The sequence below is a fragment of the Enoplosus armatus genome, chromosome 20 (assembly GCF_043641665.1).
Source record: "Enoplosus armatus isolate fEnoArm2 chromosome 20, fEnoArm2.hap1, whole genome shotgun sequence".
NCBI classification, from domain to species: domain Eukaryota; kingdom Metazoa; phylum Chordata; class Actinopteri; order Centrarchiformes; family Enoplosidae; genus Enoplosus; species Enoplosus armatus.
The window spans coordinates 16,445,598-16,458,690 of NC_092199.1; the positions used below are offsets into that span (position 1 = coordinate 16,445,598).

A 13,093-nucleotide genomic window follows, 5' to 3' on the forward strand; every position below is an offset into this window, starting at 1 on the left:
TATTCTTATTAGCTTCGAAATCCGCATTCTACAACGATGTGAGCTTGCGCAAGGCAGGAGGAAGTAGTAGCAAAGGGACAACTAGGGACAACACGGAACTATGGGACATGAAGTTCAATCATAACCTTGCTAATGATTGTGCAGATCATGAAATACTTGAGATTAGATAATTCAGTGTTGCAAAAAAGCATTACAGAGTCCCATACGCCTGGATTGTAGAAAATTGAAATATGGGAAAATAACAAGTGATAGAGCTCGCATATGTTTTTTATTTGCTGCACATTATCTATTGGCTGTACCATATGTCACTTTGGAAGGTGAACCAATGAGCGTGAAGTGGTTTTCAAGCATGACGTCACGACAAAGTATTAATACTCAACCTCAACCCCCCTCCCAAATCAAATCGTTTTCAGCGGTCACCTCAGACTGTCAAATACGGCGATTGCTTCATATCAACCGACGTCCTAAAGGTAAATATAATTTCTTTACCATCTAGATAATGTACGTAAATGTGTTGTCATTACTGGGATATGTGTTCGGGGATGGCGTTTTTGTTTACACGCATTGTTTGGCAGCCAGGCCAACATGTCGACTTGCTAACGTTAGCGTTAGCTAAAAATAGAACAATGGGATCTCTTACAGTTGACGTTTCTAGTTAAACGTCACCTTTAGCTCGATAAAGTCCCCGTAAACAAACCCAAGGTCGGCTAGAATTGCCTGTCGAGGTCGACGGTGGCTGTTTTGTACTGAGATAGCCATTAGCTAAGCTAACTATAAGCTAATGTTTCTCGAGCTGAATCGCGTCAATGTCGCCTGGGGGAGAAATGAGAGGCTGTGAAAATGGCGAAGTGGAAAAGCAAAGGCTGACTAGCTGGGTTGGTACAGGCGCCGAGTGTGACGCTAGCAGTTAGCTAACTAGCGGAACTGTCTGTTTGCAGTGGACCTATGCATTTGTTATGTAAATGATCATGGCGCCATTTCTCCATTGTATCTAACTTGAATCGTTTTAATTGTGATATTAGGCCTTGTTGGTAGACTGGTGTAGAGTTTGACTGTCGCAAACCCGACGCCTCCCAGTGGTCACAACCTAGGGGGGAGGGGAGCAGTATTCAATTGTATGCTTGGCTGGCGCCTCACCTTGACCGGTTCCTTAGGGTTGGTTCTACATTTAGTACTTTAAATAAGAAAAACCGGATTCGAATCTTTTACTTTTACTAGCAAGTACGAGATGGCCCGTACCAAGCAGACTGCTCGTAAATCTACCGGAGGAAAGGCGCCAAGGAAGCAGCTCGCTACCAAGGCAGCCAGGAAGAGCGCCCCGTCCACGGGGGGAGTGAAGAAGCCCCATCGTTACAGGTGTGTAGTACTTTATTTTTCAAAAACTCCTATGTTTTTGGATGTTGTCCTATTTAAATACTAAACTAGCGCTAAACTCTACTGTTGTCTAGGCCCGGAACTGTGGCTCTGAGGGAGATCCGTCGCTACCAGAAGTCCACAGAGCTGCTCATCCGCAAACTGCCCTTCCAGCGTCTGGTGAGAGAAATTGCCCAGGATTTCAAGACCGACCTGCGCTTCCAGAGTGCTGCTATTGGAGCTCTTCAGGTAAACAAGACATATGTACTACATCTGTAGAGTTGAAGTACTAGTGGGACAAAATGCCCAGCAGTTTCTGTGTACTTACTTGTGTGTTGTGTTTTTTTCTGTTAACAGGAAGCCAGCGAGGCTTACCTGGTGGGTCTGTTTGAGGACACCAACTTGTGCGCCATCCACGCCAAACGTGTCACCATCATGCCCAAAGACATCCAGTTGGCTCGTAGGATAAGGGGAGAGAGGGCCTAAGCATCTAGCGGTGGCATTGTCAAGACAAATGATCCTATTTATCGTACTTAACCATTTTTGTGGACATTTTATTTCTTGGGTGTTTTTTACAAGTTTTTCTTTTTTGAATTTTGTATTGTATTTTAGATTGGGACAATTTACCATCATTCCACAAGCCTGAGTACACTTGGGGTAATGGAAATGTTGTGCCGTAGGAGTATCCGCCTATTTGATCATGGGTCATTACTACATGTTACAGCCATCACACCACCCCTCAAGTTCTTTGTGGGTATTGGGCATCCGTCTAGGGATGGAGTTGTCTCTTTGAAGTGAAGATGAATTCTTCACATCTTCCATGGGGGGGTCCAGGGTTCCTTCACCCATCTACCATTTACCACAAAATGCCAGCATGTCTTGCTCAACAGGTCTCACTGCAGTGTTGGTGTTGGCTACTACAGTTGATACTCTACACTCTGTGACGAGCATGGAAAACCCCTCCTGTATTTTTCTGGACAGCTTTTTACGTGTTTTTCAACATACAATCTTGGCAGCTACATTTAATACTATTTATGAAAATGTTGTCACATGTCTTTCTATTAAAGGTCTTTATGAGTAGAAAGCCTTGTGTTCTGTAGTTGTGTCCCAGAAAGTAATACTGTGTCTATATATTTTATACATTTATTTACAACCACAAGGAACAAGAGCTCACCACTGTTGGTGAGTTGTCATACAAACCACTCAGTATGCTTGAAGCCAGTAGCTGTCAAAACAAAAAACAAACAAGCGTTGTCTTACACATGTAAAGAATTATGAGTCATTTGATTATATAAGAGCTCTCCTATGCCTCACCAATACGGCAGACGATCTCTTCACACTCCTTGATGGTGCTGGCTCGGAGCGCCACACAGCAGAAGCCTGTTGGCTGATGGGTTTCTGGGGAGTCTCTGTGAACAGAGCCAATCATATGCTAAGATGGCATCTGGGTCCAGCCAATGACAATGGAGCTGTAATGGCTTGGGTATTGCATCACCATGTGTCTATGGGGGCGGGGGTGTGACCTAAACTACAGTGGGCCTAGATTAATGTGGATGTGTCGGGGGGGAAACCCTTTCAAGATAGAAATATCTTCGGATACTTACGCCACACAGAATGCAAATATCGTGTAGTCCGGCTGACCGAATCTCCCTACACATGAAATCTCCGGATAGTGATGCTCAAACAGCTCCTGAGGAAGAAAACATGCTATTGAGGAGAATCTTAACTGTAGCCAGAGAAATCTGACCACTGTCCAGCAATAGCAAAGATGGATTTGAACATATGCAGCAACTTACCAGCTTACTGTTTCTGTCTGTGCATGTCAGATGTGTTTCCTTCATGTCTAAAAGCACTTCCTGTCAGACAAATGGCATTGCGCACATGACAAATAAGTGTTTTGCAGAACATGACATAATACAACCTCTGTTAGGGCCAACATGGCCTGAGGCAGGGGAGTGGTTTCATTACCTTGCTTGGCAGGTTTTTCTGCAACACTTGTGGAATAGCATGCTGCAGCACTTCCTTGTCTCCAAACTAAGAAAGGATAAGACCAGATATCACATCTAGCTAGCATACGTATACACAGAGATTGAGCATATATTAAATTAAGTAAAAAGGATTATTCACCATTCCAATGTTTGCTTTTCCTAAGAACTGCACGATGTACACAATCCTGTTGAGGAGAGGTGGGTCAGTGTCTTAAAGCCAGGAGTACACATGGCAAAATCATCCTTAAGGATTTGGTAACCCACTTGCCTTCCCTCTTTGAGACACTGTGACGGGGAGGTTCCCTGGTCCTTGGTGGCGGACTGCTGGGAGGGAGCGGGACCAAGCTGCAGGGTTGGGTTCTCCATCCTCAGGGCCCGAAGGAGTTTGATCAGGGGCCGATACACTGTTCCATCCCGAGCCCTCCATCGCAGAACACTGATGGAGAGAGGGCGGCCCTTCAGCCGAGACAGAACCACACCTGCCTGGGAAAAATAGAGAAAATATTAATGTGCCACAACTTCTCAGGCTTGTACGGGAGCAAATGTAGTGGCAGTTTTTTAAAATGATGCCTATAGGTTTTGTCAAGGGTGTGACTGGCCAGTGTCTCATGGGTTTAGTCAATAGCATAATACAGGGCTGCAGTGAAACCGCAAACCCCATCATAGCCTCAGCAGAGCTGTGGGACTGTTGGTTTGGGGTTGCTCTTGTTAAATGCTATATTTTTGAGAAAACGTATCAAAAATATCAAAACAGGCGATTTACTTCTTCCAATGTTAATGTTTTCTTTCAGCATCACACTGCATTGTACCTAGCTCATTTTTAGTTAAATTCACTTCCTCACTTCCTCACTTCCTCGCTGTTTAGAAGTAGGTTTTGGCCTTATCGTATCTTCAAGTGGGGGTCATGTTTACCATGTTAACAAGAGTCCTCCACACCCACACAGGTGTTCAGTTCAGTTTTTCTGGCCGGTCAGAGCTCCGCTCAGGTTGGGTGCGGCTGTGCTGGGAATTGCGTAATGTCACTGAACTACATGTATTGTGGGAAATGATAAAGTTGTGCCACCCTAACTGGGTTCTGAGAGGAGGTCCAATCAGGCAACATGAGGGAAAACACCCGTGTGGGTTTTGTGTTGGGGCTTTCAACAACCTACTCATGTGATATACCTGTCCAATCTTGGAGTTCTTCAGCGAGGTCCCATTGATCTCATCGATAATGTCACCAGGACAGATAAACTTGTCGACATGAGCCTGACTGCCAGGGATCAGCTCGAGGACGAAGACGCGCCCACTGAGATACCTGAGAGACAGACAGAGAGTTGATGATGCAGCAGGTTGGACAGATCTGTTTGGGAGTAGATGCGCCCAATGGAAAGACAGTACTTTGCAGAGTGGAAGATACAAACCTCAACACCATCCCTACCTCCCGACAGGGCACTACTTCATATGTCTCACACACCTGGAAACATATACAAACAATTAACAGACCGCCTCTCACGTCCAAATTGTGTCCTGCTTGCAAGATTTTTCCATTCAAGTTCCCATGGCCACTAAAACCATAATAATATTGCTGTGATGCTGCGAGTTACTTTGCAGTAATCACTGTTTTTTACCGGTAGGAGCCAGCTCTCATCCAGAAAACTGCAGTTCTGTGTAAAGAGACCAGGGGTAGGTATCAGTGGAGAGTCTTTTGATTTTAAAGTGATTTGAAAGAAAAGTTGCTTCCACAAAATGATAGTCTGCATTAAAGTAGTCAAGGTTATATTTTGGAGGAAAATCCCATGTGGCTTTTGAAAATGGATAGACAGCACATGTGCAGTATTTAATGGGATGAATAAAGTTGCTCTGACCTCCATATCCAGTTTAAACTCCATGTGAGATAGGACCAGCAGCAGCGACATGAAAGGCTCTGGAAGAGGGAGAACACTGTTGTTGATGTTGGACAATGGATAGCGGTGGTGACAAGAACTTCCACAGCTTTGCTCAGCATTTAGTGTAAACAATCAGGTCGAGTAAAGAGCCTCACCCACAAATTCCTCGTTCCTGAGGATTGACATTGCCGGACTGTACCACTGGAGGGGAGAGAAACAGTTTGAACAGAAGCTGTTTTAGTCCATCAGAGAGGCTTACTAAAACTTCAGCCAACTCTAGCAATGGGTATATTTGCCCTATGTTTGGACTCTTTGCCCAGAGCACCCAACAGTGCCAAGAAAACACACACATATGGGTAGCACCAGAAAAAGGCATCAACCTCTAAATATTTTGCATTATAGAAAATGTATCTGGTCCATGTGTCTGACCTCCAGGACTCTGGGTGTGTGCAGCAGGTGTGTGATGAACTGTGGCAGAGCCTTGCGGCCAAGGGCCAGTCTGAGCAGGTAGCGGCCTCGGCCCTGGGCTGAGAGCAGCTTCCTGTAAACTCTGGTCTGCTCCACCGCCAAGGACAGAGCAGACAGCCTACACACACGCACACCAGCAGAGACAACAGGTATTAACAAGGCTGGAAGTACTGCTATTTTTGTTAGAGCAATGTCTTTTACAGTGCACATTTCTAACAATGTTAAAAATGTTGTTTATGTTTCACTTCCTGTCAGTTAATCTAAGCAGGATGTTGTTACCTGCCACAGGCATCTTGGTGGGTAAGCTGTTCAAAACACTGCCAGTAGTCTCTGTGTACCAGACTGAGAACTGGCTCTGGGGGGAGAGCAAACATACACTGTACTATACTGGAAAAACGTATTTCACATGTAGTTCTTCAGATTATACATCAAATACATCAACTTCTGCCCCCAAATATTGTGTTTTTATACAACCAATTAGAACCATTTGAAGCATAAACTGAAGTCCCAACATTTTTAGTTGTTAATGCCAGGTATACAAGCTTGCACTACAGCAATTTGTTCTCAGCAATATATGGGCAAAGAACATTACATTTGAACAAATATGTGCAAATGTGGTGTCTTTTCAGGGGCAGCACATATAATGGGGATACTCACGCTGGAGCCCCTTCCTGAGGACCAGCTCCAGAAGCTCACAGCAGGAGGCGAGGTGAGGGTTGGCGTCTGTCACCTTCTCTCCATCTGCCTGGAGGTTCAGGACACACACTGGGGAGAAGAAAAAAAGCAATTGACAGTGGATCTGTCCGCGTGACAGTGGCCACAAATATAGCCTACACGTTTTCTTTTTTCATGCAACCTGCGTGATCATCGTCATTTCAGGGTACAGACGAGGCGGCGAGGAAGATCAACGGTCTGGCAGATGCTGTTTAGGTAAAAAAACAACAACAACAAAAAAACCCTGAAATGATCGAGACGGTTGTGTGTTTCTGCGAGCTATAAGACGCGCAAAACTGGACGGTGCAATCAGCTGCATCTGAAACTGTCATTGTGATTATGAATGATGATCCTGTGACACCACGTTTGCATTGGGCGTTTATCGCGGGTCCTTACCTTTGAGAGTGCCGAGTAGAGGGTCTTTTGGTGCCATGTCGGGGGACCAGCTGTGATCGGAGGCTGCCGTTGACAACAGGCGCACCAAGCCCCTTGTCATTTAAGCAGCGGTGACACGCGCTGTAATCGCACTTCCGCGTAGTTTACCTCACATACCGAGACACCTTCCCGCCCCACAGTACCTGCCACACACAGACGGAGAGAGTGGACGGCTGGATTAAACGCCGTGCCATTTAGTTTATCTTTGAAACGGACGCCAAAGATACAATTACCTAAACACCTATCGGCTATCGGCTCTCATACACGCTCTCTGTGCCTTGAAATAAAACACACCGAGATATGAAGTGTTAATTGGCTGTAGTGACATCTGCTGTTCTGCTTCCAAACCTAAAGGCATGACGTGCTGCCTTCAGTGTATAACGTTAGGCTATATTAACTGTAAGTTTATTTTTTGATATAAAATGTATATAAACATATATAAAAGACACCATTAAATCTTTACAGCAAACAGCTAATGTAAAATAATGATTACCTCATTGGCCAGAGAACAGAAAATGCATACAGTTTTAACTAACCCACTTACTTTTTCTTGCAAGCTAGCTAATTAGCTATAAGAGATCCATCATAAGCACGAGACAACGTTAACACGGGATATCTATTGAATACCGGCGCTTTAAACAGTTTCCCACGGGCTCGTAACTGTGTTTAGTGCAGTGAAATAAACCGAACGAAATGTATTAAGACAGAATGTGAGAATACCATCATTTTTAGGCTACGGCGACCTCGAGCGGCCCTCCCGTCGAACTGCGGCTCAGCGGAGGCGGCGGTAGATTAGAGCGCGCGCTCTGTCCCTCCTGCCGCAGTTGGAGCGAGGAGGAAGCGGTGAGTCTCGGAGGGGATGAAGGAGAGCGCTGAACGCGTCCGAGTTTTGGCCAAAACACCACGGAGGAGCTGCGCGAAGTTGTCCGCGGAAAAGAAAATTTTTCCATAGGAAGGTCAGTCTTCAGTCTTTTCCCTAAAATGTCGGTTTTAATTGACTGCTTCGCTGCTTTGGGCGTAATTAAATAACACCATTTATCTGCCTCACAGTGACTGTTGTCCGTCTTTGGAAATCAGTAGCCTCGTCCGCACGAGGGCAGTTTATTTGTTCATTTTTATTCGTAGCATTAACATTTCAGAAGGAGACATTTGGGCGACGGCAGACAATAGCCTAGGGAGTGACCCCGAAAGTACCGCTACGTAGATATTGTTAACGTTCTTTCAGTCTTTATTAAATAATACATCTCTCCAGTGATGTGGCGGTCGTTGTAGTCGTATTTTAGCTCGTGTGTTTTGACGCTGACTCGCGGGCAAGGGCTGGTCTGTCAGTCCCAATATAGAAAGTCACTACCTGGGTTTGTGCAGCAGTGGCACCGGTGATAATCCTGGATTTCCTCTAATCTTCCAGCTCCTCTCCAACACACACACGCACGCACGCACACACACACACACACACACACACACACACTCTGCACAAAAATAAATAAATACACAAATGAATAAATAAACCCTCTGTCTAACCAGGAGCGAACATGTAAAGACGTCTCTCTACGGTTTGATAGACAAGCCGTGTAAACTAATGCCCCCCCCCCCTCTTACTTACTTTACTTACATTGAGCAATACCATATCTACTTAATTAGGCTCAGTGGCACGGCTTTCCCCGCACGTGTCGTGGCCTCAGTTAACGTGGACCATGTGTATTGACACACGACTCTTTCTGGCTTATTCGATTATGTGAAAAGCCTCACCACAGTGTGCATTTTCAAGTCCCTGCACTCCGGGGTCACCATCATAGAGAAAAAAAAAGAAGAAAGAAAATCCACAAAATTCACTCAAGCATCATCTATGCTCACAGATCAGTCTGGTGTTACTCACTAGAAGCTCTTTCTGGGTGTTTCTTTTTTTTTTTTTGCCAAACTCCCAAAACCATAGTGCTCTCCAGTCCTCGCAAAGTCAATAATAGCATCCTTTGGCTCAGCTGCCGCCCCCTACATCACAGAAAGAACAGCAAATCCCCTCGGCGCATCAAACTGGCGTGCAGGGGCGGACTGCTGAATCAACAGCAAACCGGTCCAACTATCCCCCGCACACACCGCAGCTCCCTTTAAAGAGCTCTGCGCTGCCGGCCCAGATCTCCTTGGGAATAAAATTTCCAATTTCAAGGCCGTGATCAAGATGCATCGACCCACACACACGGCAGGAAATCCTGTTACTGTGCAATATATATATATATATGTATATATATTTTGTTGCCCGTTCCTACATTGTCTCTTTGTGTGTGTGTGTGTGTGTGTGTGTGTGTGTGTGTGTGTGTGTGTGTGCTGAGTGGGTGGGCTGTCTCTTCTCACTCCTCTACCAATGTGTGGGTCCTCTTTTCTCTCCTCCTCCTCCTCCTCACCTAATGATAGCTCAGAGTGCCTAATAATGAGCTCTCTGTGGACCTCCAACACAAAGCTGTGATGAAAGTTCTGCAGTGCTCTCTCTCTCTCTCTCTCTCTCTCTCTCTACACACACACACACACCTTTTTGCCACCTCTCGTAAATTACGGATTTCTGCTCTCTCATCGATTTGCGTGGGCAACGGGAGCCCAGTCAGCTGCACTTCAGCTCCTGCTCTTGACAGAGTAAGTGCCAGTGTGTGCTCAGGCTTTTTATTATTGTGCCACAGGGCATCGGCCTCACTCTCCGGCTGCCAGCATGATGAAGGACTGCCTGCAGTTCCTTATCGAGCCGGCCAAGAAGCTCAAGATCCGACTCAAGGTACGACTCTGTTCTCCCCTGATATTCGCTGCATGTGTTGCTTTTGCGCATCTTGCTCCAAAATGTTATGTTTAATCTTGTGTTTCTTTGCTCCAGGAGTCTCGCAAGCGGGTGAGACTTGAGAAGAAGGAGCCACTGGTGGAGAGCCAGTTATTTATTATGGAACTGGCCCGTGAACTCAACAAAATCTGCCAGGTGAGCTCCCCTCCTCTGCCCTCTCTTTCCGTCACAGGCCAAACATGCGGCTACATGTGTCTCACCCGCGTTGTTTCTATCCGTACCCCAGAGGTCAAACATCCTCGGCCACATCTGGACCAGCGAGGACATCTGGCCGGCTAGCGTGTGTCGCGATTTCATCGTGGAGTGGGCTGCCGTGCTGGAGAAGAGAGTGCAGGTACGCGCGGTCACTAATAACTCGATCGACTACATGTCGATGTCTTGAAATGTCTTGTTTAGTCGGACCAAAGATGTTCATTTTAATGTGACATAAAACAGAGGAAAGCAGGAAATCTTCATATTTTGCACACAAAAAAAAAAAACTTTGATCATGAAAATAGTTGCAGTTGCTGTCAATTGATTGCGATCGATCGACTATTCACTGCAGCTCAACGTCGATGTTTGTGTTTCTCGCTCAGCCGAGGGTCATCCTGTCCGACTACCAGTGTGAGAAACCAGGGAAAAAAGACTGGAGGGGACACCTCCTCTGCATGCTGGAGGCAGGGGGGGAGTGCGACATGGGGCCCCACAAGAGAGTCATCCTGGACTGGACGCGGGAGATCAAAAGCAGGCCTCAGGTGAGTACGGGGCGGCGGGCGGCCGCTTGGTGATTAAAGTCTTGACCCAGTTCCCTCCGTGCATCTGATAAAGATGCTTATGCTAAACCCTGCCCTTGACCAGCGAGCCGGAGCCATGGTTGCAAGTTAAACACTTAACAGTGAGTTGAACATTGTTGCTTAACTTCTTTCCAGCCCACCGTCTGGCCGGGGGAGCCGGTGCTCATGATGCTAGACGACCTGGAGTTCCAGTGGAAGAGGGGCCGTCTGCCCAACCTGCTCCCGGCCGTGGAGCTCGTCATGCTGGCCGTGCTGAACGCCGACAGCCCCGTCAAGGTCTGGATGATTAGATTGCGTTGATTATTTCGTCTTGCTCCCGAGTCTGTCGCCAGTGATGGGATAAGCAGGGCGCGAATTAAATGTAATGAACGCGCTAACATGAGTGGTGCATTTGCATGATGCTGTCAGTTCAGTGGTGAGAGTCATTATGCATACGTGCTGCGTGACACCCAGTCAGGCTAATCTCTCTGTCTCATTGTTAAACGTGTCCATTGTCTTGCCTTAATGTGTGTGTGTGTGTGTGTGTGTGTGTGTGTGTGTGTGTGTGTTTAGGAGGACGTGACCAAGCAATGGCTGGTCAGAAAGCAGAGGAGCCAGAAGATCGGTGAGTGCACCTCAAAGCGTCTCTTGTAAATGTGGGAAAGTGTTAGAAGATAAAGAGCAACAAGCAAGCGAGATCAAATTATAAAGACGCCAGTCAGCATTCAAGAGGATGAAAAGCCGTCCATGATGTGTGAACTGCTGCTGATCACAACAGTGGGCGTCCACACAGCAGAAACTCCACGAGAGCCCTTTCCATTAGAACTAATCAGGATCGATAATGTGATTAAAGGGATAGTGCCCGAGGGCAGGTCGGGGAAAGGAGCACGTGGGAGGGCTACAACTCTCGGTGGTCTCCCTGCCATCACATTAATCACGTATTTCTTCTTTCAGACGCCGTCCGCTACATCCCCCACAGCGGTGAGTGGAGAGTCCTGGCTATATTTCTCACTTTCCATCGAGACACACCGATGCATCACATTTCCTCACCTGTGTGTGTGTGTGTGTGTGTGTGTGTGTTCTGATTAATTACAGTCCGACTGGTTCATTATACTGGACTTGAGGACTAGAGCTGGTTGGTTAATCATATGGGATTCTGAAAGGTTCAATAGTTTAATAATTTATGTCGGGAGGAGACCCGTAATGAATTGCTCAGTAAATGACAACTATTCATTCTCTGTTTCACCACTAAAACTTGGCACTTAAACGCCACATTAACATATGATCGCCTGTCGGTCTGCTGAGTGGTGCCGGGCAGGCAGCGTGCAGTGACTCCTCTCACATCACATCAAGTCATTCGAGCCGTTGATGATATAAAACTGTTGGAATGCAGCCGCTTTCATGAGTTTCTGTCCTTTTTCTTGACAGTGTGGAACTGGATTTGCGATGCTGCAGGTATGACAACCATTTGCCATCAGATCATCAGATCACAGTCTGTCATCAGATGTTTACAGTTTGTAACCCCCCCCCCCTCCCCTCTGTAACTCCGCAGAGGAAGTCACCTTGGACTCAGACTCGGCCAACCCGGACCTGCTCATCTCCACTGATGAAAAGCGCATGCGGTGCGGCCTGGAGCGCCGGGACGCCCCCCGGTGCCGGCAGCGCTTCGACGGCTGGTGGTGCGCCGTAGGCCAGGAGGGCTACGCATCCGGCCGCCACTACTGGGAGGTGGAGGTGGGCGAGCGGGACTGGCGGCTGGGCGTGGCCAAGGCGTCCGCTGTAAGGCAGGGCTTCCGCTCACTCAACACGGATACGGGCTACCTGACCCTCCGCCTGGAGAGGGGCGCAGACCTCAAAGCCCTGACGGCGCCCGCCACCCCGCTCTCACAGAGCCTGGTGCCCAGGAAGGTTGGGGTGTACCTGGACTTCGAGCAGGGCCAGCTGTCTTTCTACGACGTGGAGAAGCGCTCCCACCTGTACACCTACAACGAGGAGTTCACAGAGGAACTGTACCCCGTGTTCGGGACTGTGGAGGTGGTGAAAGAGCTGGTGATACGGCCTGCGGATGTCAGACAGCCGTGCCTCTGCCCCGGGCCCTGCCTCTGGAACTGAACTGCTCGACGCACATCAATCACTCCTCAGTCCCGATCCTCAGCAACCCGCAGAGTCTGTGCTTCGATCCACCACTTAGTGAAGTCGAGTCTCGTGCGCTGTCTCTGGACTAGAAGCCGGACCCTTTTGTGCGGGTTGCCTCGTGAGGACAGGAACAAGAACCGCCACCATTCTTGCATTACACGCTGTGTTGCGCCGCCTTCACGGAGACGCGCGGTGTTTGACTGTTCGCGTTGTGGAGATGAATATTTCAAGGCTGTCGGGTCGAAACCCTCACAGAACAGCCTTGTTTTTAGCTAAATGGAATTGAAACTGTCCAATAAGGTTTAGAAGTCCATATATGTTTTCTTTTGAAGTTAAAAACTGGAGTTGCAGTGTTCGTGGAAATGTATTTTTTTGTTTCCTCTTTTTTTTATTACGTAGAGATGAAAAAGCTTCACACATAAAAGCATGAAGGCTCTGTGAGAGCAGATGATTACCGGCATGTGAAGGGTTAATTTCCCACGCTTCTCTCGCCTCGAGCTTCCTGCAAACACTTGCCAGGCATGAGCTCGTTTCTGCAGTTGTGTTTTTGTTTGTGTG

At 47.3% G+C, this 13,093-nt stretch overlaps 3 protein-coding genes across 3 annotated transcripts; 2 read left to right on the forward strand and 1 right to left on the reverse strand.

The window, feature by feature from the left end:
- The first annotated feature begins 397 nt into the window (after positions 1–397).
- LOC139303078 (histone H3.3A) lies at positions 398–2,437 on the forward strand. The gene is made up of 4 exons (XM_070926781.1): positions 398–470; positions 1,219–1,356; positions 1,449–1,602; positions 1,711–2,437. Exons 2-4 carry the CDS (start codon positions 1,229–1,231, stop codon positions 1,837–1,839), a joined length of 411 nt encoding a protein of 136 aa, XP_070782882.1. The 5' UTR covers positions 398–470; positions 1,219–1,228; the 3' UTR covers positions 1,840–2,437.
- A 45-nt stretch (positions 2,438–2,482) lies between these two features.
- On the reverse strand, positions 2,483–6,900 carry LOC139303715 (uncharacterized). The gene is made up of 16 exons (XM_070927545.1): positions 6,788–6,900; positions 6,335–6,442; positions 5,957–6,032; positions 5,639–5,795; positions 5,365–5,410; positions 5,189–5,247; positions 4,952–4,987; positions 4,745–4,797; positions 4,506–4,638; positions 3,610–3,824; positions 3,481–3,526; positions 3,322–3,387; positions 3,150–3,209; positions 2,958–3,043; positions 2,668–2,762; positions 2,483–2,578 (listed from the first exon to the last, which is right to left on the reverse strand). Exons 1-16 carry the CDS (start codon positions 6,885–6,887, stop codon positions 2,544–2,546), a joined length of 1,371 nt encoding a protein of 456 aa, XP_070783646.1. The 5' UTR covers positions 6,888–6,900; the 3' UTR covers positions 2,483–2,543.
- Positions 6,901–9,482: 2,582 nt separating this feature from the next.
- Positions 9,483–12,511, forward strand: LOC139303666 (butyrophilin subfamily 1 member A1). Its single transcript, XM_070927505.1, has 9 exons — positions 9,483–9,587; positions 9,684–9,782; positions 9,874–9,981; positions 10,223–10,381; positions 10,556–10,696; positions 10,973–11,024; positions 11,354–11,380; positions 11,828–11,854; positions 11,952–12,511. The coding sequence occupies exons 1-9, from the start codon at positions 9,525–9,527 to the stop codon at positions 12,509–12,511; spliced, it is 1,236 nt and encodes a 411-aa protein (XP_070783606.1). The 5' UTR covers positions 9,483–9,524.
- The last annotated feature ends 582 nt before the right edge of the window (positions 12,512–13,093 follow it).